The following is a 26,835-nucleotide window of genomic DNA, read 5'->3' on the forward strand; positions in this document are numbered from 1 at the left end:
GAAATACGTTCTGCTACGCTGAACTTCTCTGGTAAAGTCCGGAAAGATCATTACTACATTATTATCCAGCTGCAGACCTTGTTTTTGGCGGGCTTGTTGTAGGATGTGATCTCTGTCCCCAAAATGCAGAAGGCGTGCCACAGTCAGTCTTGTAGGAGATCCAGGTCTGGGGAGTCTTGCCAGCACTCTATGAGCCCTTTCCAGCACGTAAAAGGGTGACAGTCCCTCTTGTGGTTCTGAAAATCTGGATTTGTGTAATCGTTCTGGACTCAAGAATTAAAACTTCGTCGAAACATGACGAATTTGGTATCAAAGGACCGAGAATAACGAGTACATCATGTACATATATTTTCAGCACATTCAAGTGACGATTTCACCTCGAAATCGTCATTTTCGTCCTGAACTCTTGGCTTCCATTTATGTGTTGCCCTTTACATAGGCCTTAATCCAGTTGAATTCAACTCCACAAGGACCCATACTCCTTAATCGACTTTTCCATGACCTGTACAAGTTGGAACCATTGCCCCAGGCCGAACTCGTTAGGTCAGTTCCCTCCCAGTGGCCGAGCAAGATAGCATCTAGGCTCAACAAACCATAAAACCATTTCAGCGCGCACACCTGCCATATCTCGCTCACATCTATCTCCACTCTTTTGCTTCACTTACTTTATGGTGGGGAGGTGCCCGTTTTTATTAGGGGTCCAGTGATATCTGATGAAATGTTGGGCCTTGCCAAGTGATTTGTTGTAGGCAGCACGAAGTGAAATATGGACATGTCATCATGACTCTGCTTTTTCTTTGTACTAGAAATATGTTACTGATTTACTTTACAACCAAGAATGTTTTGCCTGAAGCCTAAAATTGTGTATAAGAAGAGAAGCCTGACTTTGTAAGAGCGAGCAGTCTCCTGAGAATATACTTCCATATGTCGGACTTCTAGGACACTTGTTACCTTGGTTGCAGCCAATAAACTAATCTTTGACTTCACCTAGAAGACTCTGAGTTTCTGTGGTCTGGATCAGGAAGAACCTGAGGTCTCTGGGTGTGTTTTCCCTGACACCGCTGGGTTACCGGTTCTGGGCCGGTTCTTAAAAACCCAGTACCTCACTCTGGGGCCATTTTCTTTTTGAGCCAATCCTCCAGAAAGCTCACCATGTTTGTGCCCTCTGCCCTCTCCGGGGTTCCAATTACACATATGTTATTTCTGCTGGATCTGCCCTCGCTATCTTCAGCCCAGACTTTAACTTTAGTTTCCAACTCCGTTAGTGATTTCTGTAGCGTGGTCACTGCCTCTGGGAGGCCATCTTGTACTTCCTCCATGGTTACAATTTGTTCTTTTAGTTTTCGATGATCATCCTTTAATAGGCTTAAGTCTGTGCCCATCGCGTCAATTTTCCCCTCCAGCATCTCACCAGAGGTCGTGATCGCATTCATGATTCTGCCAGCATGAGTTTCAAGGAAGCCGAGTCTTTTCCTCCCTCCATCACTTCTTCGTCATTGTTAGTCTGGTCACCAGGAACCTCTGTGTTGAGGACAGTATATCCCTTTTTCTTCTGGACTCTCCCCATCTTCGTGGCCGGTCTCTTGTTTTTCCCTCTTCGTTATCAGGTAGTCCACGCAGGAAAGAGGCGGTTTCCTTTTACTACAGCTGTTTGTCGTGCTTAGTTGCCACAAAAGTCGTAGTGACCGTATTATTCAGTGTAGCAAGGTAACCCCAGTTCACTGTTCAGGCTCCACCCGTGTGGTCTCATCAAAGATTCAGGGAGCTTACTTTCGGTCTTTTACCCACGATAAGCTCCACCTTAAGCTTATATGGTGGGGTCCACTGGGTGTGTCCAATGTTATTTCTCTTATGTTTCCAGTGTTATGTGATGAGTCTGAGGCACTCTGCAATCAGTGACCCCAGAGCTCTATGTCGGGGTAGCAGCACTTCTCTTTGTTATGAGCACTCCACAGATACTCCTGTGGTTTGTGCGTCACTGTTCCCCCGGGTACAGGTGTACTTCCAATCGCTGTCAGCCGCAGCCACTCAGCAATCATGCACCTCTCGGGCAGACCTTACGAATCTCCTTCCCCCGTGATCTCCGTGCACAAAGCGAGCCCACAGGGCCTTCCATTCAAGCATCCTCTCATTGAACCGCCCTCGTGGCTTAAGGCCAGTGGATGCCTGCCAAGCACCTTGGTGGTCCCCAGGAGTCAGGCCAAACAGTCCACTTCCCCCTTTTCTGACACAGATGGTCTCCCCTCGTAGGCCTGACCTGCTTGTCCACCAGCCTCTGCCTCAAGAGCGCATTCCTCCTGCTAGTCTCTCTGCGGTCCCAAGGCAGTTGCTTACTAGAACACGGGCACTTCTCTGGCCCTTGGAAGGCCTTAACTGCAGGTCTCCCTCACGCTGACATTATCCTGGATGCATCTAGTGCCTACTAGAACACGGGCACTTCTCTGGCCCTTGGAAGGCCTTAACTGCAGGTCTCCCTCAAGCTGACATTATCCTGGATGCATCTAGTGCTCGGGCTTTGCTTGCTGTTTAGACTCTTTTCTCCCCCACAGCCTGCTGCGTCTGAAGCCACTCCACTACAGCTCGGGTGCCATCTTGTTATTGCTGAGGGTCCACGTCACGCAGCAACAGATTTGCCTCATGATCCCTGGAACTCAGTTCGAACACTCCATCATCCATTTTCTGATGTTAGAGAACTCCCTCCGCAGACCTGCTTCGTCCACCTGCCTCCGCCTCAAAAGCGCACTCTTCTTGCGATCTCACCTCAGGTGTCAGCCGGGGAGTGAGCACGTCACTGGCTTCTGTGAGGGTGCAATTACAGGTCCCCCTCACACTGCTGGCACTCTGGGTGCATCCAGTGCTCGGGCATTTCTCACTGCCGAGACACTTTCCTCCATCTCGGACTGCTGCATCTTCAGCCGCTTCGCCTCGGCGCCATCTTGTTGCCGTCTTATCCGCGCCACACTGCGAACAGATTTGCAGGATTTAGCACTTTTCTTAGGCGAACAGATCTCACAGCCTATTGCCCCGTGCTCCTGGGGTCTTCCAATTTGTAGATCTGTGCCCGGGGCTCAGAATGAACAATTACGGGGTATATGGCTGACGGAGCCCCGCAGTCCGCGTTTGCTCACATTGGCTCCAGGCCACGCCCGTCACATATTACCTCACTCATGCATGGTCAGTGACATCACTGATGGTATCTCAAATACCATCACTTATGACAACAGTGATCATATCAAGGGAGTGTTTTTAAGAGGTTATGGGTGTTAAACATATATAGTAACCTACTGCAAGAGTTAGATTAGTATATTAGTTGCACTACTATTGAGTGATACTATCTCTAGCAAGTGCAATCTGAGTGGGTGTGAGTGAGTGTGAGGGTGTGTGATTGGCTGTATTGGTGTGTGAGTGGCTGTAGGGGTGCATAAATAGGTATGTGAGTAGCTGTGTGGGTGAGCGAGTTGGTCTGTGAGTGGCTATGTTGCTGAGTGAGTGGGTGTATCAGTGGCTGTATGGGTGAGTGAGTGGCTGGGCTGTGTGAATGACTGGGTGAGTGAGTGGGGTGGGTCTCTGAATTACTGAGTGACTGGGTGTGTAAGTGACTGTATGGGTGAGTGAGTGGCTGTTTCAGTAAGTGTTTTGTTAAGTGAGTTGGTGTTTGAATGGTTTTATTAGAGTGAGTGTCTGTGAGAATGACTGTATAGGTGAGTGAACAATATAAGAGTGCTTGTATAGATGTGAGAAAGGAAATATAAGTGGTTATGTGAGTGAGTGTGTGTGTGAGTGCTTGATGGGTGAGTGGGTGGCTGTGTTGAGAGGCTGTATGGGTGTGTGAGTGGCAGTATAGGTGAGTAAGTATATGTGAGTAGCTGTATGGGGAAGTGTACGGCTGTGTGGGTGGATGTGAGGGTTAGTGACTGGTGGTATGAGTGGTTGTGTGGGTGGGTGCGTCAATGTTTGAGTGAGTTGGTGTGTGAGTGAGTGAGGGGGTGAGTATGTGTGTGAGTGGCTCTAAGGAGTGTGTGTGTTATTACTGGTATGAGTCTGAATGGATATGTGAGTGGTTTGTGGGTGTGTGAGTGAGTGTACATGACAAGAGGTTGTATGGGGTGGGAGTGTGAGTACTAGTACAGGTTTGTGAATGAATATGTGAGTGGTCTTGTGCATGTGTGAGTGAGCGTAAAAGAGGTTGTATGGGGGTGTGAGTGGGTCTGTGAGTGATTATGTGGATGATGTCATCAGTGATGTCATTTGAGAGGTCATAAGTGATGTCACTGACCATGTCATAAGAAATGCAATATGTGAGGTCATAAGCAGTGCATTGCGGGGGGAGTAAGTTATAGTTAGGTCGGGTAACTACAACTGGGGAATTTCTATAGTTTTGTACGCGTGAAATCTGAGCCCAACAATAACGTCCCTGTAACCTTTGGTTTATTCAGTGAATTCCTATGGTGTTTTCAGTTCCATTTCATAACTATAAAGTCCCTGCAAGCTTTGTTTTTTTAAGTGAATATCTAAGGTTTTTAAAGTTTTGTTTCCCAACTATAACGTTCCTGTAACCTTTGGCTGTTTAAGTGGATTACTATGGTTTTTTTACCTAGTAGTTGCGTTTGCAGAGTTGTGGAGAAAAGGGGGGGGGGGGGCTCTGACCAGCTGACTGCAATTCTGCAGTGTGAAACTTACTGGAGGTAACAGAAGGGGTTCTGGGCCCCGAAGAACCATCAGCATCCAAGGGGACTTCATCCTACAACCAGAAGTGCACCAGAAGGCGTGTTTGGAGAGTGGTGAAGAAAGGGGGTGAGCCTCCAACAACCGCTCAGCAATCCCACAGTGGAGGTAACAGGAGGGGTAGTTGGCCCCCAAGGACACTCAAGAACCAATGGGACTTCATTCCCAAACTAGTAGTGCGCCAAGAGGCATGTTTGCAGAGTGTTGGAGAAAGGGGGCGTGGCCTTCGGCTACTTGTCGGGCCGGCTTTATTAACGTTTATTTTGATTTTTTTCGGGATGGGGCATGTGGCCTCCCCTCCCGAGGCCGCTTTTCTTCCCAGGGGCCCCATCTCCCAGGGCCCGGGCCTATATGTAATAGGGAGGGTGCCAAGTGGGCCACCTCCATGGGCCAATTTTGCCCCAAGGAACTCCTCATCCCCCAGGGCCTGGCCTCATTGTGGGTGCCCTGGTCCCACCCAGGGCACGCAATCACATCTGTTGGGGTCTGCAGGGGGAGCCTCACGTCACTTGCGGTCTCTGCCAGCTACCTACCTCCTGCAAGAACAATCATTGCTTTTATACATAGGTAGCGGCTGGAAAGGCAGCTCCCCCTGTTTAAAAGCAATTCTGCTCTGCTTCCAGCAAACAAGAGCATTTTTCATGCTCTTGCTTGCTGGAAACGGAGAGCTTGGTGTGGCTTGGTGTAGCAGTAAAGCTCCCACCAAGCCACAGCAAACAGCTATGTCCTGGGGATGGGCACCCTAGGACATAGCAGGATCCTGCCCTGGGGAATGGCGGTCCCCAGGACCGTTATTGGCTCCAGGGGGTACTGGGGGTCCAGAAGGCCCCCATTTAATAATGCATTATCCCCAAGAGGGCCCCACAATTTAAAATAAATAAGCCTAAGGGTGGTGGTGGTCCTGGGGCATTGATAAGCCCCAGGAAGGGGAGCCAGTGCACTCCCCACCCTTAGTATAAAAATGGCCCAAGGACCAGGCCCACACTGGGGCAAAAACTAACGAAGCGTGTGAGTCCACGCTTAATTTTTTTGTTATTTTTACAAACAAATGCTTTTTGGGCCCTGCTGGATCCCTACCTAGGGGGTCACGGTATTATACCCTGCTCCCTTTTCTTCTTTTTTAAACATTGTTACTGGGACTCGGTTCAAGCTGAGTCCCAAGATGGCTGCCAACACTTCCTGGTATGAAGTGTTGGCAGCCAATCAAATCCCAGCATGAGATCGGGAGGTGTCACTCACAGATCCTCCACTTCCCTATGTATACAAATTTGGATTTTGGTTAATACCCCTACAACTACTGAATGGATTTACACCAAATTCCAAAAAGGCACTTCCCTGAACCAACATCTACCTTCCTGCCAGATTTGGAGTAATTCCATTCAGCAGTTCAGGCTGTAGTCGTTTCTAGAGGTCCTATGGGAATTATCATGGGAAACGCATGTTTTTTGACCCCTCCCCTCTATGTTTCTCGTCCCCCACTACATAGATCACCCCAAAACTTTCCATGCTCAACAAGAATCACCAGCACACTTTTTTGGGGGAAAATATAGTGAGGATTCATCAACCGGCCCCAAAGATTTAGGCAAGTCAAAAAACGCTTTTCCTATGGAAACTAGGCCCTAACTATAACTACCTACTGGCGAATGCGAAGAGACAGTACATACACAAACACACACACACACATTTACATATATACCCACACACAAACATATATTTACATATATAAATGCTCACTAGAAAACAAAGGTTACAGTGACGTTTTAGTTAGGTTGACATTTACCCACACAAAACTATCTAAATTCAGCAATTATACTTATAGTTATACTTATGTTAAGAAACTAAAGCTCGTGGCCTCAAGGTACTTAACTGCACAAGTTTTAGTTTCTTCAGGTAAATATGTCATGCTTGACCAAACTCAAATAGGTCATTAGAGAGCGCTAAACAAATTTAACTTATATAATCTGTAAAGTACATTTGTGGCCAATGAGTCTAAAAAAGGGTTATGGCCATTGATATAAATATAAACAAGGCCAAATCGCTCTAGCATCTTGATTCCTCCACTTTTAGCAATATCTCTTGACTTATTTATCAACCTGTTTAAATGATAGATGTTCCTCAAGACTTCACTTTTCCAACACTAAAAATCAAGGGGATGCCTAACTCTTGCATAATGTTGAATAACAACAAAACTGCAAAGCACCTCTGCTAAAGCAATTCTTTATGTTATTAGAGTAATATTTCTGGCAATATTACCCTGTGCTCAGCATGCCTACCCTGCAAATTGTACACCTGTTTTGGATCAGTTACAAAGCAAGGTTTTCAGGAATGACTCCTGGGCTAAATATTTAGACCTCACATTCAGAGGCTGGACATGACATGAACATCATTCAGGGAAATAACAAATCAAAATCTATTCTGAAGTGTGATTTAAAAAAAAAAACACACAGCTTCTATTCCTCTCTCTTGCCAATGACTTTGCAGAACCCTTGCAATTTAGACATGGCACTTTAAAAAGCAACTCTTATAACATACTTTCAAAGCAAATAACATCTAAAAAAAATCATTAAACAAGGCCTCTAAACATGACATCACCAGAATACGTTTCCTGCTAGTCCCGATTAAAGAGAACAGAGCAAGCATGGTCTAAATACTCTAATGAACCACTGCACTGCAGACTCTGCACCTACAAAAACAAATCTATCTTTCACCTTTTATGCCATTGTCCAGGCTTAGAGGCAGAAAGACTAACCTCTAAAAAACAATTGTGAGAAAGTGCCTTTTGTCTTTCATAGTCACACCCACACTACACACTGGGGTACTGCTGTCCAGGCTCCACTGTATGTGCTCTGACCCCTAAAACACAGTCAAATTGGCATATGCTCAGTTGCTGTAGTTAACTTTACAGCAAGACCACTGTATTTAGTGTAAGAAAATACACCAATAGCATATAAAGTTAAATGTCACCTGTGGACTACAGCAATTATTGTGCCATTCAGTAGGCTGAATAAGACAACATGGCTTCACGTCTACATGTGCAGCCTGACCCCTGCAGCTTATAAACCTGCAACTATCAAAATAAACCATTTAGTAGGAGGGAAACCCTACTTTTAATAATTGAGTAAGTCACTCCTGTAGCCTAGGAGGTAGAGTGAATATTATTTAAAAGCGGAACCTGTAAGAATTTTATATTTGCATGTTACTTCAGTGACTAGCCTCCAGAAGCTATTTTCACTGTTTGAACTGGTTCTATAATGAAAAAGCTAAAGTACAGTTGATGTATTAATTCCACATTTTTGGTTTGGAATATGCTACAGCAATGGTTCAACCACTGTTCTTAATATTTATTAAAACTCGAAATCAATGGTGAAGTTGGGTTTTGATAAATATATACAAAAAGTAACTTTTCAAAAGGTATACTTTCTCTGCCTGTTACCCCAGAGGGCTAATTAGGTCAGTTGGCGGACATCCTGTGTGGATACAGGGACAGTAAAAGCTGCAAGAGGCATTTTTCCTGCAGTGACCAGTGGACCAGTTGCAACTGTAACTGGACCTTGCAGCTAGCCTTCACTGGTGTGTGTGTGTCCTAGACCCAAAGTGCTGTCCCTAAGGCCCTGGGAGCCTGAGAATAGGTTAAGAGGAACAGCCTAGAAAGACTGAAAATGTGTGGGTCTTCCAGCCCTCCAGAGCTTCAGTGGGACTTTGCGGCCAAGGTGTCCAATTTCAGAAGGACTTTGTCAGTTGCAGCTTCAGACTTGCCCGCTGGAATATCTGCGCTCCAAGAAAAAAACTAAATTTGAAGGCAGAAATCTTGAATGGGTGAAGGTGCCAAAAGTGTTCACCTAATGAGAGAAGTAGGCAGCTGCCGAAACCAACAGTTTCAGCAGCACTTCGTCCTGTAGCTATCTGAATTCGAGAAGATTTCATCGAATGCAGCCTGCAACCTTATGCCACTGGAAGATTTTGGAAAAAAGAAGACAAAGGGCCTGATTTAGTTCTTGGCATACTGGTTACTCCGTAACAACAGAAAAGGATATCCGGTCTGCCAAAATATCAATCCCATTATATCCAATAGGATTTATATTTCGGCTGACAGGATATCTGTCACCATTGTGACGGAGCAAACCATCCGCCGAGATCTAAATCAGGTCCAAAGTTAGAAGGTATAAACTATGGACAGGGAGAACCACTTGGTGTAACGGACCTCCGCTCCATCGCAGCCGACCTCACACTGTGCCAAGGTCTTGGTCAATCATTAACAGTGATTTCTGACTGGTTCTTTTGCCTTAAAACATTTTTTAAGTATATCTCTAGTCCCCCTTATTGGATTTTAGTGGTTTTGATGTCATTTTTCTAATTAAATTTGTCTATTTTTAGAATGTGGGTGAGGGAGTTTTATTGAGTTGTGTTTTTACTTTTTAACTATGTTAGTATTAATAAATACTTTGCACATTTCTTAAATTAATCTTATCTGTTTTGTGCCATAGCTACCACGATTCAACCTGGATTTAAATTATTGAAACTGTTTGTTTGGCCTGAGAGGGTTTTGGTACTTATTACTTGTGTAGAACTCACATCCTCCCTCATTTCTTACACATGTCTTCTTACATAATGATCTCCTCAATATAAATTAAAAAATCTCCATTTGCTTCAGGTTTCATCTGGATTAAGTTTAAGCTCCGTTATCTCACTGATAAATGGCTCCATGGACCAGGCATGCACACCTCGAAATTAAGATGTAAAGATATCTAGGGAAAACCTTGCTCTTTGGAACCTGTAATTTTAAGAAAACCAAAACAGGATAAAAGGCTTCTGGGAAAATCAACCTATCCTAGTCTACCTGAGACTAGAAGAACATTATGTGGGTGTCTCTTTGAATAACAAGAACTATAAGGTGGGGGAGGGCCTAAGGGAGTTTTAAGACCATGCTGGGACACATTCCCTCAATGACATATGGCAAACAAAAGTGTCACAGGGTCTGGATAAAAGCCTAACTGTGGTACAACTACCTGAAGATGTGAGTGTTGAACCCTACATATAAGGAAAAGAAAAAAAAAAGAAAAAAGAAAAAGAGGGGTGCTCTATGGTTACTCACAAGATACCCATCAGTCACCACTCGGAACCGCCCTTCATCATTTGGGATTCCTGTTAACCATACTTGGGGTACACCTCTGGTATCAGATGGAAGGTTAGATGTGATTAACCTTTGTATACCTAGAGGCGACCTATATGGTTTGGAGTGTCACAGGCCACTCATTGGTTAAAGTAAGGAGCGTGACTGATATGCAGTGCATGTAAAGAGAAAATGTGCAGTGAATCTAAAATTGGGTGAGAGAGCAGGAAAAATTATTTATTCTGGTTTATGCTCGCTCCTCCAATATTAAAAAGCAGCATTGGTAAATTTAACAAATATTTACCAGGATGTAGAAAAGGTCAACATGTTTCAGCAATTCGGTGGACTAACAAGTCCATTGCTTTCATCAGGACCGTTATATAAAATGATGCTACTGCAAAATTATAATGTGAAAAGTGAAAAGAATGACTACATATAGAACAATCTGCAGTATTAATAAAGATCACCTGAGTCTCTAGGTGTCGTCTTTCTTTGCAGTTGATGTATGTCACTAGTAGGGAAAAGAACACAAACACACAACAGGAACAGTGACCACAAAGACAAGGAAAAAATTAATGTGTAATAAATCCACATTTGACTCCAAAACATTTCGGTGTAGTAACACATTGGTCACATTCATTGACATATGCACACCTAGCTGTAATTTTAACATGAGGTGTTTCTATACTTCATCTTACCCTTTTGAATGAAGTAGAGGGCTCCACCCCGCCTGGCAACGAACGGCTCAGGTCATGAGGGAAGCACCGCTCTGTTGGAAAAGGAAGCAAAAACACGGATATGTCATCGCCTTCTTTTTTTGTTAGAACAGAAACACAAAGGAGGCACCTCTAAGAATATTTAAGGAGACGTGTTCTTTGAGTTTAGCGATAAAAGCAGCTCGCGTTTTTGGAACAAGATCCCACGGCTGACATGATGAAGACCATACACAACATGGTTGAGGAAGCCTTAACAGAAGGGTGGGTCACTCAAAAAGAAGCGGCCTTCCTGTGCACAACACACCCAGTAATGCCCTACTTCTACTGTCTCCCGAAGGTGCACAAAGAACAAAGACCACCACCAGGTCGGCCAATAATTTCAGGAATCGGGTCCATCCTGGAACCACTTTCCACCTTCGTCGACCATTTCTTGCGCCCTATGGTGCTAGAAATGCCCACGTACCTTAAAGACACTACAGACGTACTCCGTTTCCTTCCGGATGTTGATTTTGATGTAGAAACTGACCACCTCGTCTCATTCGACGTAGAGTCACTTTATACATCCATACCTCAAGATGAGACATTAGAAGTGATCTCGTCTCTCTTGATGGCACGTGACTTAAGGAATATGCTACTTACCAGTATGCATCTGTTCTTGGCATAGAGGGCTGCAGAGTGGTACATTTATGAATAGATCGCCATCTGGTGTTGGGCTCGGATGATTGCACTTTGTTTTTCTTCTGGAGAAGTCTTTGTCGTCATAGGTGACTCCTCCTCTCGGTGTTAGTGCGCATGGGCATCGGCTCCATCCTTAGATTGTTTTGCCATAGTAGGGTTAGATGGAGTAGTGTAGTATAGTACATAAAGATATGCCCATGTAAATGTATCTAAATAAGATAATGTTGGGACAGACACAGGTTTCCGGGGAGGCAGGGAGGGCATGTACCACTCTGCAGCCCTCTATGCCAAGAACAGATGCATACTGGTAAGTAGCATATTCCGTTCGAGGCATATGGGCTGCAGATGGTACATTTATGAATAGATTGTAAAGCAGTTACCTCCCTAGCGGTGGTCACCAGTGTCTGTCGCAACTGTTTGAAATAGAGTTTTTAATACAGCTTGGCCCACTCTGGCTTGTTGTGCAGCCTGTACATCAACACAGTAGTGCTTTGTGAATGTATGTGGTGTAGACCAAGTTGCTGCTCTACATATGTCATCTAGGGGAATGTTCCCTAAGAATGCCATAGATGCTCCTAGTTTTCGTGTAGAATGAGCTCTAGGAGGAACAGTTAATGTTCTCTTTGCTTTAATGTAACATATTTGTATACATCTTACAATCCATCTTGCGATGCCTGCTTTAGAGATAGGATTGCCCTTATGTGTTGGGGAAAATGCTACAAATAGTTGTTTAGTTTTCCTGAAGTCTTGTGTTCTTTCTATGTAGTACAAAATGGCTCTTTTAACATCTAGTGTATGTAGAGCCCTTTCTGCCACCGTCTGTGGCTTTGGAAAGAAGACTGGTAGTTCCACTGGCTGATTGATGTGGAATGCTGAAATTACTTTAGGCAAGAACTTTGGGTTTGTTCTAAGAACCACTTTATTCTGGTGTAACTGTAGGAATGGTTCTTGTATTGTCAATGCCTGTAATTCACTTACTCTCCTGAGTGAGGTAATGGCTATAAGGAAGGCCACCTTCCATGTAAGGAATTGTATTTCGCACCTATGCATAGGTTCGAAGGGTGGCCCCATTAGTCTGGTGAGTACTACGTTGAGGTTCCAGACTGGGGAAGGTGGTAATCTTGGTGGAATGACTCTTTTAAGACCTTCCATGAATGCTTTTATCGCTGGTACTCTGAACAGTGATATGCGCTGCCTGTTTTGTAGGTATGCTGCTATAGCTGCTAGATGTACTCTGATAGATGTGTACGCTAGATTACATTGCTGTAAGTGTAATAAGTAGCAAATAATCTCCCTTGTTGATACGTCCAGAGGGTTGATATTGTTATTAGTACAGTGTATAGCAAACCTCTTCCACTTAGCTGCATAGCATGCTCTGGTGGTTGGACGTCTCGCTTGTTTAATTATCTCCATGCAATTTGGGAGGAGATCTAAGTACCCAAATTCTAGGATTTCAGGAGCCAGATCGCTAAGTTCAATTGAGTTGGATCTGGGTGCATTATTTCTCCATGGTTCTGTGTAAGGTGCATGGGTAGAATTCGTAGCTTTTGATGTGGCACTTGTGAGAGTTGCAAGAGCGTGGTGAACCACGGCTGTCTTGCCCACGTGGGTGCTACTAGTATCATGGTCATTGAATGTTGTTGCAGCTTCCTGACCACTAATGGGATTAGTGGGAGAGGGGGAAAAGCGTATGCAAATTTGTTGGACCAATTTATCCATAACGCATTGCCCTGCGACAGGTGATGTGGGTACCTGGACGCGAAGCTTTGGCATTTTGCGTTCTGATGAGTGGCAAAGAGGTCTATCTCTGGTTGTCCCCATCTTTGGAAGAATGGCTGCAGTATTTGTTGGTGCAGTTCCCATTCGTGTATTTGTTCCGACTGTCTGCTTAAGATGTCTGCTATCTGGTTTTGGACTCCTGGTAGGTGTTCGGCTAACAGATAGATGTTTTGAGGAATGGCCCATCTCCAAATTTCCTGTGCTAGTCGGGATAATTGGATAGAGTGTGTCCCCCCCTGTTTTTGAATATAATACATTGCTGTCATGTTGTCTGTTCTGATCAGGACTGCTTTGTTGGTAACATGTATCTGGAAGGCTTTCAATGCTAGAAACACTGCCAGTAGTTCTAGATAGTTGATGTGCAGTGTTCTTTCCTGCACACTCCACCTTCCTTGTACTGTGTACTTGTCCATATGTGCTCCCCATCCGGTGAGCGATGCGTCTGCTGTTATTGTCACCTGTGGAATTGGCTCTAGGAACGACCGCCCCTTGGTAATGTTTGTTCTGTTCCACCACTTCAGAGAGCGGTGTGTGCGGTCGTCTACCAACACCAGATCCGTAATCTGCCCTTGAGCCTGATTCCACTGTGTCGCTAAGCATTCTTGTAGCGGACGCATTTGTAGTTTGGCATATGGTATTAGCAGTATGCAGGATGACATCATGCCTAATAGCTGCATGAACACTCTTGCTGTTAGTGAGTGTTGTGGCTGAAATCTTTGAATGATTGTAAGCATTGTTTGGATCCTGACTGGGTTGGGGTACACTTTGGCTTTTTCTGTGTCTATAGTAGCCCCCAGATATTGTTGAACCTTGTTTGGTTGTAGGTGTGACTTTGTGTAGTTCACCGTGAACCCTAGCTGGTGTAGTAGCTGAATTGTCTTTTGTGTGTTTTGCAGACACTCCTCTTGCGACCTGGCTTTTATTAGCCAGTCGTCCAAGTATGGGAAGACATGAATTTGTTGTCTTCTTAGGTGAGCTGCTACCACTGCCAGGCATTTTGTGAACACCCTTGGTGCCGTTGTGACACCAAATGGAAGGACTTTGAACTGATAATGTTGTCCTTCTACCACAAACCTGAGGTATTTCCTGTGGGCTTTGTGAATAGGGATATGAAAGTAAGCGTCTTTTAGATCCAGTGTAGAAAGAAAGTCCCCTTTCTTCAGTAAAGGAAGTACTTTTTGGAGCGTGACCATGTGGAAATGTTCCGAATTTATGTATGCGTTGAGAGGTCTTAGGTCCAGTATTGGCCTTAGAGACCCGTCCTTTTTGGGAATTAGGAAGTATAGGGAGTATACTCCTGTTCCTTGTTGGTGCTGTGGAACCTTCTCTATGGCATGCTTTTCTAGCAGTGATATTACTTCTTGTTTTAATAGTGTCAGGTGATCTTGTTTCATTGGACGCTGTTTGGGGGGGATGTTTGGTGGGGTAGCTGTGAGTTCTAGGCAATAACCATGTTGGATAATTTGTCTTACCCACTTGTCTGATGTGATGTTTTCCCAGACAGGTAGGAACTGTGATAGGCGTCCCCCGACCGGTGTTATATGGTCTGGGGGAAGCTCTATGAAGTCACTGTTTTGGGGTTGGAGAGTTGCGGTTGTTGTTGTTCCCGCGACCTCTACCCTTGTTGTTGTTACCCCTGTATCCACCTCTAGAATTACCTCTGGGTGATGTAGGTGTAAAAGAGGTTTGCTGTTGGTTTGTACCTGTATTTTTGGATCCTCCTCTATAGGTGGATCTACGAAAGGAACCTCTTTGTGTCGGCTGTTGCAATGCTCCCATTGATTTAGCCGTTTCTGTATCCTTCTTCATCTTTTCTAGGGCCTCATCTGTCCCTGTGCCGAAAAGTGTTTTCCCATCAAAAGGTTGGTTCAGTAACGATGTTTGTACCTCTTGTTTGAACCCTGATACTCTGAGCCATGCATGTCTCCTTAACATGATGCTTGTGTTTGTCGACCTTGCCGCAGTTTCTGCCGCGTCTAGGGCGCACTTTATTGAAGTGTTAGTAATTAACTTCCCTTCTTGTATAAGTTGATCTGCCCTCTTTTGATGTTCTTTAGGGAGATGTGTGATGAGTTTCTCTAACTCATCATAATGCGCTCTGTCATACCTTGCAAGTAGTGCTTGCGTATTAGCTATGCGCCAACTGTTTGCCGCTTGAGATGCTACTCTCTTGCCAGAGGCATCTATTAGTTTAGACTCTTTGTCAGGAGGTGGAGCTTCTCCTGTAGATAAAGAGTTTGCTCTCTTGCGAGCGTTTGTGACCACTAGTGAGTCTAGAGGAATTTGCCCCTTAATGTATATTGGGTCTTTTGGAGCTGCCCTATATTTTTTATCAATTCTTGGGTTTAATACCCTAGCCCTCACTGGGTCTTTGAATATCTCTGATGTATGACTGAGAAGGCCCTTAAGCATTGGTAGTGTTCCTGATGTTCTTTGTGCAGTGGGTAGTGTTTCTAATAAGAAGTCCTGTACTTGAGGTTCTGTATGTAGGTCTACCTTATGAAATGTTGCTGCTCTAGTAATGAGTTGTGCAAACCCAGTATTGTCATCAGGAGGTGAAGGTTTTGAGGGATATGACTCAAGGTCGGTATCATTACCTGATCCCACATTATACTCTTCCCATGGGTCTTCCTCCTCTGGGATTGTGTCCTCATCATCCCCAGGATGTCCCCCCTCCCCTGTGTCACTCTCTCCATCTGTTGTAGGTGTAGATGGGCGTGTGGGAGGAATATCTGGCCTATTGTGAGGAAGAGGAGAAGATGGTGTGTGAGGTTTGGGAGAAGGGGGAGGAGTTGTATTCGTCCCCATTGTTCTCTTCTTCGGATGAGTCTTGTCGTCCGAATGTTCATGTTTCCTCTTTTTAGGTAGTTCTGTGGCTACCTTGCCAGTCTTTGGGTCAATAAACAAAGTCTTTTGTTTAGGATCCGTTCCGTGTTCCTGTGTCGGTACCGCAGTTTTCGGTTCCGAAAGGTGTTTTTTCTTTGGAATGTCCATTTGTATTTTCGGTGCCGAAGTTTTGTTCGGATCCGATTTCTTCGGTATCGAAGATGTCCCCGGTGTCGAGGGTGTTTTCGGCGCCGAAGCGTGCTTCGGTGTCGATATGGACTGCTTCGACTTCGAGCTTTCCTTGACCTGGTGCTTCGGTGTCGATGTGGTCCGTTTATCGGAACCGGAACCACTATGATGGGGGACCGAGTGTTTCGGTTTCTGTTTCGTTGCCGGGCTCGAAGGCGGGGCGTTGGAAACTTTTTTCGGTTGTCTGACCGGGCTCGAGGGCGGGGTCGATACCGTGTGGGGTCTGTTTTTCGGTAAAGGGACGTCGTCACTCACGGTTTGTTGGACGTCGATTTCCTCGACGTCGGACTCGTCCGCTTCAGACCCCGCCTCGTCGGCCTCTTCTTCCTCGTCCTCTGGTTGCTGGTCCTCAAACAGCTCCGGGATTGCTTGTGACTGCATTCTCGATACCTCGTGTCTTCGTGCTCGACGGTTTCTAATCGTCGATTTTGACGAGAACGCTGCACAGGCCTCACAGTCCCTGGATTCGTGTTTAGGGGACAAGCAGAGGTTGCACACCTCGTGTAGGTCCTTGTGTGGGAACTTAGCACCACACGTTGGACATTTTTTGAATGGAGTCCTTTCCATGGACCCCGGGCTGGACTACGTCGAGTTTCTCGTAGTCGTCGTCCTTCGAACCGCGTCGGTATGGAGTGAAGTCGCGTTCGATAACGATACCGTCGATTTGGAAAGGAATACGCGCCGGTTATAACCTTCTTTGTTGAAGTCGGTCCGGAGCGCTTCGATCCTCATCCGAACCCGATGGCGGAAAAAAAACAATCTAAGGATGGAGCCGATGCCCATGCGCACTAACACCGAGAGGAGGAGTCACCTATGACGACAAAGACTTCTCCAGAAGAAAAACAAAGTGCAATCATCCGAGCCCAACACCAGATGGCGATCTATTCATAAATGTACCATCTGCAGCCCATATGCCTCGAACACAGTATTACACCAGTCAGTTTCATCATGGACTGTGCCACACTAGCCATGAAAAGAAACTTTTTTAAGTTTGAGGACACAGTATACTTGCAAACTTCAGGTACCAGCATGGGGAGCATTTTTGCCCCCAGCTTGGCAAACCTGTACGTACACCATTTCGAGCAAACATATGTCCTCATCAACACCAACCCATACATCACATCCATAAAAATGTGGAAGAGGTATATCGATGATATACTAGTGATATGGCGAGGGACACATGAAGATCTTGTGGCATTCCAAAACTGGCTAAACTGCAGGAACAACTTCCTTCGGTTCACTGTTGAAGCAAGCAGAACTGACATCCCCTTTCTGGATTTAAGAATTTTCTCCACCTCAGAGGGCCTACAATCTGAGCTCTACAAGAAACCGATGGCGAGAAATTCTTTACTGAGCTTCGATAGCCAGCACCCCAAATCTCTTAAAGAAAACTTGCCCTATGGGCAATTCTTAAGAGTTCAGAGAAATTGTTCAACTAAGGAAGGCTACACAACACATTCTCAAGCTTTACAACAACAGCTTGTGTGTAGAAAGTATCCTCCCAAATTGGTACGCAAAGCTATGAAACGAGCCAAAAACAATAACAGATTGGCTCTCCTGGAACCGTCAATACCAAAACCAACATCTAACAGATTAACATGCGTCACAACATTTGGGACTCTGTCCAATGATATCCAAAAGATAATAAAAAAGTATTGGTCCATTCTGAACCATTTGGAATCTTCCACCTGTGATAGGGCATCATCCATGTGGATCATGCCTAGCTTGCCCCCAAACCACAAAATCACTTGAAATTGATATTGGTACAAACAGACCGTGGAAACAAACAAAGTTCACCAACTGCAATAGTGAGAAGTTGATATATCTCATAACCTGCCCGTGTGGTTTGAAGTATGTTGGGATGACCACTCGGAAGATAAAAATCCGCATCTCAGAACATAAAAGCACGATCCGCTGCAAAAGACAGGCCACCAAACTCACAAATCATTTTTGGGAGAAACAACATGATCCAACTGCGTTTGTGTAGACAGTACTAGAACAACCATACATCCCATTACACATTACAGATTATGCTAATTTTCTGATGCGAAAAGAACAGAAATGGGTGTTTAGGCTGGGCACCAATAAAGTTGGACTGAATGATGATATACCATGGTCTGTGCTCTGATGAGCTCGCTGATTTGGAATAATATCCATAGCAATAGAGAGTTTTTTGAAGTACCATCCATTTGTAGACGACCACCATTATATAGCGGGCGATCCTTATTTTTAGACCCCATAAACTTTTGTAGTCTTATTTTTTATTCTTATCCTAGCTACAAATGAAGTGTTTGGTGGTTTGATCGTTGCGAGGGGAGCAGCACAATAAAGTTTTGTTGATAGTTGATATACTATCTTAAATGTCCCCGCCTCTCTCACCCCTGCTTATATGCGAGTTGAACTTTAACGCCCCAAAAATTGTAAAAATTTTCATATAGCTCACTGTTCGTTGTCAAAGTGTCTTTTTCTCCAGATCGGAGTCTTGTGTGTCTTGCTAGAAGCACTATCTTTCCGAAACAAATAACGTTTTTAAAATAAACAACATTTCCAGGCAACCATCCTTGAACCAATGAGTACATGGGTTACATCGTTGGTTCTGCACACATGACTATGCAGAACCAATTATTGTTAGCCTCAAACCGTTTCAATAGCCAAGCTGTGTCCAGCAAGCCGATTGGCCCACCCGATCATGTGACCGGGAGTGAACCAATCAGCGGTAGGTTCTTAAACACAGACCTTACACCACTCAGGTACCTCCCAAGCGGCTCAGAAGGAGGCAACGAAGTACCGACGGAGAGGTAGCACAGTTACTTTTGTATTGAGCGCCTAACGATCACCTTGCTGGATTTTTCAACCATGGGGACGTTTTTCAGCCCTGACATTTGTGCTCATAACTTCAGTCTGACTCAGTTTTTGCACAGCGCTCTTTAGTTACAACTGGTACCCAACGCTCAGCTATGTGTGAATACTAATAAGTCAGTCTCCAGCTTTGACCTTTTTCTTTGCGCTACATCGCAAAAGACAGCACAAGAACGATAAGTAATAACCCAATACCTCTGAATTGTGCACGTCGTTACAAAACGTCTGAGAGTATACAGTCTGAGAACTCTATTTCAATAATGTCTGCCCTATCTATAAAAAACGCAAGCTGCTTTTCTCGCTAAACTCAAAGAACACGTCTCCTTAAATATTCTTAGAGGTGCCTCCTTTGTGTTTCTGTTCTAACAAAAAAAGGAGGCGATGACATATCCGTGTTTTTGCTTCCTTTTCCAACAGAGCGGTGCTTCCCTCATGACCTGAGCCGTTGCCAGGCGGGGTGGAGCCCTCTACTTCATTCAAAAGGGTAAGATGAAGTATAGAAACACCTCATGTTAAAATTACAGCTAGGTGTGCATATGTCAATGAATGTGACCAATGTGTTACTACACCGAAATGTTTTGGAGTCAAATGTGGATTTATTACACATTAATTTTTTCCTTGTCTTTGTGGTCACTGTTCCTGTTGTGTGTTTGTGTTCTTTTCCCTACTAGTGACATACATCAACTGCAAAGAAAGACGACACCTATAGAGTCAGGTGATCTTTATTAATACTGCAGATTGTTCTATATGTAGTCATTCTTTTCACTTTTCACATTATAATTTTGCAGTAGCATCATTTTATATAACGGTCCTGATGAAAGCAATGGACTCGTTAGTCCACCGAATTGCTGAAACATGTTGACCTTTTCTACATCCTGGTAAATATTTGTTAAATTTACCAATGCTGCTTTTTAATATTGGAGGAGCGAGCATAAACCAGAATAAATAATGTTTCCTGCTCTCTCACCCAATTTTAGATTCACTGCACATTTTCTCTTTACATGCACTGTATATCAGTCACGCTCCTTACTTTAACCAATGAGTGGCCTGTGACACTCCAAACCATATAGGTCGCCTCTAGGTATACATCTAACCTTCCATCTGATACCAGAGGTGTACCCCAAGTATGGTTAACAGGAATCCCAAATGATGAAGGGCGGTTCCGAGTGGTGACTGATGGGTATCTTGTGTCTCTTTGAATAACCTACGTCAAGCAGAATATAAACAGCTGGGCATCTCCATGACAATGCACTTCACTCAATTAGCTGCTAATAATAGTTAATATTTGTAATATGGCATAACAAATGCATTTAATTATTGTTTTTGTCATTTATTGCCTACATATTCAATCTTAATGACACTGTGGAAGCAAAGCTACTCTGCTGCACAATTTCTTCAAGATTTAGAAAATGTATGCAATAGTTGCACTTGCATTACTGAACCATCTCTGAATGTTTAACTGCTGTAGCTGTTGAAGGTATCCGGCCTCAAATACTCATAGCTTTAACTTTCCCATCAGGAATATTCAAAATATTTTAGAAGGTCAAACGTTGATTTGTAAAAGTATGAAATAGAACAATGATTGTGGATTATAGCAAGGTACTTATTATAGTTTTTCATCTCTAAGATTGTTGTTTTTTCTAAACTTCAAGGTTTCCAAGAGAGTTGAGAAACTATTCCACTCCTAGAGTATCATCAATTTCGTACAAGGTAGTTTATAAATATTTTGTACTTATATCGTTTTAACTGCATGTTTACTCTGATTTGGGTTCCTATTATTTTGAAAGCTCAGTTTACATTTTTTATTACACTAAACAAATGCTTACATTTTAAGTGTATTTGTTGTCAATTCATAAATTATTAACAGTTCAACTAAAGGTCTAATTCAATCGTCTTCAACAGGTAGTCACTTTCTCATGTTTTAGGTTTTTCACATTTTTGCAGGTATATAATGAAAGCAGAATTAGAATATACAAACATGCAAGAAATACTGCTCTACAAACTGGAATATTTCTTAATTACGTTTGTTTCATGGTGATAGGGCTGTGCACAGACCAGTTCATTAATTCACAACACTGAACAAAATGGTCATACATTAAGTAATCTCTGTGTTATTTGGGATTGTAAGCAACCTGCATGTATTCTCTTACTAAAACAAAATGTCCAATGAACACTTTGTCAATGTTCTATGATGTAACGTAGGCAGAAAAGTCACATTTAAATATGTATCAATGACAAAAATATAACATTTAAACAATATATATTATGCTAATAATTAAACGCTGAACATGTGGGAGACATAAGCAAAAAAAGTGTATCCTTAGCAATAAACAATAATGAAATATTAATAGTAAGGGGATTTAATGTTGTCTTAAATGATGATCGTGACAAATCTGCATCTATGTTAGATTATGATAAAGTAGAAAATACGAGATGCTAATAAAATGACTTAACTCAACAAATTGATTAAGATTAGACAACCCCACTGAGAGAGCTTACACGTTCTACTCATTTTCAGACAACGGTTACTTAACGATAGATCATTTTTGGGAAGCAAAATTATTCTGGAAAACATGATGACTGTATCCAATAGAATTATAAAATTTTAGGCCATGCTTCACTGCTGCTGTGACTAGTAGGGATGGGGGGGAATAGCTGTTTTCAGCAGCTGAAACGTCTGGGTGAAAGTAAAGAGATGAAGTGTTCCCATTGACCTCATATTTGCAATGGGGCCAGTAACTAAAGTTACAGGCCCCATCGGTAATAACAGGGCACTGGAAAGAGGGTCATGGTGTCTATTAATTACAGTGAGGGGACTAGAGGGCGGAACACTTAAAGTGAACTGTGAATCCATGCGTTCAGTTTCCTAGAAGCTCTACTTACAGGATTGGAGTGAGCAGAGATGGTGCTGGCAGCAGATGGAGATCGTGAGATAACCGGACTCGTAAGCTGGGGCAGTGGACCCTGGGCAACAATAAGCTGTACATAGTCTTTTGCTCTTTGGAGTATGCCGATAGCCTGGTGGTGGGTAATGGACTGATCAAGGGGTTGCCCATTAATGGAGAGGATCTGATCTACTTCCTTTAACCTTCCATCTCTATGAAAAAAACATAAATCAAAAGGTTTACATTGCTGAAGTGTAAATATGTTTAGACATCATTTTTCCTTTGGAGGAAACAAACCAATCAAACATGGCGCACACTAAATGTATTTTGATCAATTAGATTGTATTTTAATAGACATATATACAAGACATTTATTCTTTTCCTCCCATACAACCTGATTTGTTCTTAGATCACATTGCAAAGTCTTTAATATTTGGGAAATGGTATACAACGTTTACAACGCAACTTTTACAACGCACTACCATTACAACGAAACTTTTACAACGCAACATCCATTACAACGCATACATTTACAACGCAGTCATTACAACGCATGACACTACAACGCACACCACTACAACGCATACCATTACAACGCAGTCATTACAACGCATACCATTACAACGCAAAACTTACCATCCAACACTTACCCTACTCTTGCACCCCCTGGAGTTAGAATAGTAATGTTAACCCCTACACTATCCAAAAATTTCCCTACTGTTGCACCCCCTGGAGTTAGAATAGTAATTTTAACCCCTACACTATCCAACACTTACCTTATATGCAATGTAATATAATGCGTTGTAATGGTATGCGTTGTAAATGTAGTATGCGTTGTAGTGGAATGCGTTGTAAAGGTATGTTTTAAGAATTCGTTGTAATGGTATGTGTTGTAAAGGTGTGCGTTGTAATGGATGTTGTGGTGTAAAAAATGCGTTGTAAAGGTATGCGTTGTAAAAGTGTGCGTTGTAACGTCATACATCCTTGGGAAATCACTTGATCGTGGTTTCCGTCTTAGACTAGCATGAGTTATAACAGTATGCAAAATATGACTCTTTTTTAGAAGCTTGGGGACAGTATGATATCATAAAAACAAACTTGTTATTTGTCACAAAACCCCTGAAAAAAAAAGCAACAAGTTGAACACGTGTCCTAATGAAAATATCAATATATAAAACAGCATTAGCCTCACCTGTGTGCCACACTGCCTTCTTGAATTTCCTGCACAAATATTCCCAATTCTCCCCTGTTCTCACTCTTCAGGCCTACCACACTGAATCCCAGGCCACCACTTGGGGGTTTTACAAGCTCTACTGTCTCCACGTGACGACCCTGTCAAACGAAAATGTAAAATAAAATAATTGAAAAGCACTTGATCAAGGCAAAACTCAACTATCATAAATCAGAGTTTTGAGCTTTTGGATACATTCTGCATTCCAAATCGAATATTTAATTCTAACACCACCCTGTGTTTTCCGTGTGTGTTTTCTTGTTAGGTGGTTTCATAGAGCCTGAAGTAAAATGAACAAATACAGTAATTTTTAAAAGAAAAACATTGAATACTATTTTAATTAATGGATGTAATAGAAACATACATTCTTGAAGTCTGTGGGACTTTTTTAGGTAAAATAACAGAGAAAATCAACAATCCTCTAATATCATCTTGTTCCAGAGATCAAGAGCACTCCTGAAAACAAATGGAAGCATCAGGACAAACTGAAGGAGACTTCCAAGAGTTATAGAGTAACCTGTGAAGCACATAACTGTGTATGCAGCACAAACATTTTAGACAGATTCTGGACCCAGAGACAAACATGAGCTCATAGCACATTCATGAGAAGTATGAAATATAGGGTGCACACGTTTTTGTATCTTAAAATCTAATGGTGCTGAAGAACTGAGACGTAAGTCGTTGATCCAGGTCATAGGCAAGGTATCAAGAAATAACATCTTCAGGAAAACAGAATATTCCAATTTGTTTTTTTATCATGCTATTCTTTTAGTAAATATCTGGTATCAGGAAGAGAAATGCATTTAACTCTGCTATACTCAATGTTTAAAATAAGTACGAATAAGAGAGGTCAACATTAGTGTGTGTCCTCTGCCAATCAGTAGTGATAAACCCTGAAAAATGATATCAAAACTCATCAAAAGATTTTATAAAAATTAGAAAATACCTCATAGGAGCACATATGGGAGCAGAACCACATTAAACCAGTCTTCAAAATTTCTCTTCATCTATGTTAACTCAAAACCTAAGTAAGCAGTTCAAGAAACAGTGTGGCTATATTAGTGTTATGCTTTATGCTAAAGAAACCCTACTCATCACCACTCTGCATAAGGTACAGATAAGAATTCCAGTCACAAGACTAACCTAAAGTGTTAAAAATATGTGTCTGGCTATCACTTCCACAGTGTGTTGGCACTTATAAACAAATACATAAAAGTGAATCAAAAACAAAAGCTATTTTAAAATGTTGACATGTTTCAATGCACCATTTGCAGTTACTTGAGGACCTGTTTATAGGACTAAATCACCCATATTCATTAATGTTTCAAAGTTTACCATACATACAACACCTTCTCTATTGAGATTGTAGTCTACAACAAGAGAAGCGCATTTCATTATAGCCCTCTCATGTCAATAATGTCTATAGAAACTTACATTCAGACTTTACATATATCACAGCGAAACCATATAAAAACAGAATAGATCAAGCATGTGTAATCTATAAATTCATGAAGCAGCGTAAGTGTGTTACTTAAAGAAATAATGTGAAAAGGGTCATGTATTCCAATATCTAGGAGCAGACAAAGGTATATTAGTGATAACTTAGTGGGCCCCAGTTGGCACACAGTAATGCTCCCACTAACATTTCCAGATATATTCACACTTAAAGAAGCATAAGCATGTTTCATGGTTACCCACAATGTCGTCCACCTCCACTGTAGTCTGGATATTTTTGAAATGTCACAGTGGCTGCACTGTTACTCTTATTTTCACAGGAAAGAGTGTCCAGATTGCAACGCTAGAAGGCCTATCAATGAAGGGGATGAGGTACCAGGTTTATGCAGTTTGGTTTGCCAAATGTATTGAGTTGATTAGTGATATTTCATGGTCTTCATCTGCTTTCTACTCTCCTTCAGGGTCAGCAGCCTTAGTCAGACTATACACATATGTAGCCTAATGCTAGGACTGGGACCACGTGTGATTGTGATTAGCTTGTCCAAACGTATGGATGGAGCCCAGTAGCTAGCTATGGACAAAGCAAAATGTGTTGTCTCTTATCACACATATACTAGGGTTAGTCCTTTCCTCAATGGATTATTAGCTGTGCCCTCACACTTTCCATTTGGTATTAGGACAACTTCATATTAGTCACAAAAAACTTTTTTCTCCTTGACGTATATGGGTTGGCTTTGCCTAGAACTTTGAGAATGAGTGGCTTGGGGCTTGATTAAAAGTTTGGCAGTGTCAGAGCGGGCCCAACTGTGAGCCTTTTCATGGCGGGCCCACCCCCATGAAAAGGCTGGCACTGGGTAAAGTCATAATATGCTTTTCGGTGCCGCAGCGAAACCGCCAAGCATATTGCTTCCCTAGACCACCGTCAGACCGCCAGGGATCACAGATCTTTGGTGGTTGCAGCAGTCCCCTGGAGGTTCTGGAGGTTCGACCTCTGTACTCGCAATACAGTGGTCGGACCGCTAGTGTGGTTGTCCCCAACCGCCACCGCACTTCTACATCGTGTTTGGCGGTGCAATGGACTGCCAAACTCATAATCAGGCCTTTAATCTTTAAGTGGCTCCGACTATTCCAAATATGCAGTGCCAGGTCGGACTGTATTTCTTGTCAAATTCCTTCTTGATGTAGGCTGCAATGTCCTTCTCAATGTTGTACATTTCCATGGCCTGTGTGGCATAGTCAACTGCGTCTTACTGCACAACCTCAGACAGGTCTGCATTCTTGATTGCAGCCTTCCTGTCAGACATTGTAAACCTGTGACAGTGACCAGGGCTTGCAGTGCAATGTCTCCCATCGCAGGCAATGCTGCTTTCAGCTCCTTCCCTCTACGGCAGCCAAAGTGCTGGGAAGATTTCTTTAAGTCTAGTATCCAAGTCTGATGCCCTTGAAGGGACTTCAGAGAGACACTTAATTCTAGTTGGCTAATATTGGCTCTTCAGATCATGGTTACTACTCTGTGGCAGGTATTATTGGCTGCCAAACTCCGCCAATTGCTGCAGTTCAAATACCAGCTTCTCCACACAATTTTTCTTCTGATGAATGTCTGACATCTTTGCAGAATAGCTTTGGAATTGAAAACAGAGGAAATGTTTCTTCTAAGGAGGGTTCATATGCATTTGGGCTTCTAGGTACCTGCAGATGAAGCAAATTTTGCAATATTGACACATTATGCCAGATGGTGCACATTCAGTGGGCTTCATCCACACAACTGTAAATCATTGTTTCCAATATATTCCTGAAAGGATTTTCCAGTATTATTATTCCTTTAAACGTTAGTAGCACATGTCTTACGCATATTCCAGGATTCTAGATCAGTGCTCCATTAACCTTGATCCTCTTAGGATGTTGCAATTCTGTTACAGGTGTTTCCGTGGGACAATCAGAGCCTTGGAGAATTATTGTTCGGGGCAAAAAAGCTATGCAATCTGGAGGCATTTAACAGAAAGACCAGCTTGTTTGACTGGACTATACTCATCCATTCGGGAATATTCATTATCCATTTAAGACTCAAATGCCTTTCGACAAAGGTAATAAAGTCTCTAGTGCCAATGGGCCTGGTTGGCCATCATAATGGCATGCTAGATGGTCATGGAGGTCCTCACAGGAATATGGTGGAGGCCAAAAAAGGTGATGGCAGTGCCTTTGGGCGTCTCATTAAGTGATAACTACAGGGCAGTCACTTGAACTTTGCCTAGCAAATTTCATATTCAGTATAGAATATCAGTGCAGGCTGCCAGAAAAGGTGATTTAGTTGAAAGTATCCCA

General features: G+C 43.0%; 1 protein-coding gene across 7 annotated transcripts in view; it reads right to left on the reverse strand.

Moving 5' to 3' along the window:
* The window catches only part of MPDZ (multiple PDZ domain crumbs cell polarity complex component), an 832,961-nt gene that overhangs the window by 715,334 nt on the left and 90,792 nt on the right, over positions 1-26,835 (reverse strand). For all 7 annotated transcript variants that reach the window (XM_078675896.1, XM_078675898.1, XM_078675897.1 and 4 more), the window contains exons 5-6: positions 23,020-23,159; positions 21,826-22,039 (exon numbers count right to left, since the gene is read on the reverse strand). In XM_078675896.1, the coding sequence (XP_078532022.1) occupies positions 21,826-22,039; positions 23,020-23,159 (354 nt within the window). The remainder of the gene's footprint in view (positions 1-21,825; positions 22,040-23,019; positions 23,160-26,835) is intronic.

This window comes from Lissotriton helveticus, chromosome 2_1, assembly GCF_964261635.1.
Source record: "Lissotriton helveticus chromosome 2_1, aLisHel1.1, whole genome shotgun sequence".
NCBI lineage: Eukaryota > Metazoa > Chordata > Amphibia > Caudata > Salamandridae > Lissotriton > Lissotriton helveticus.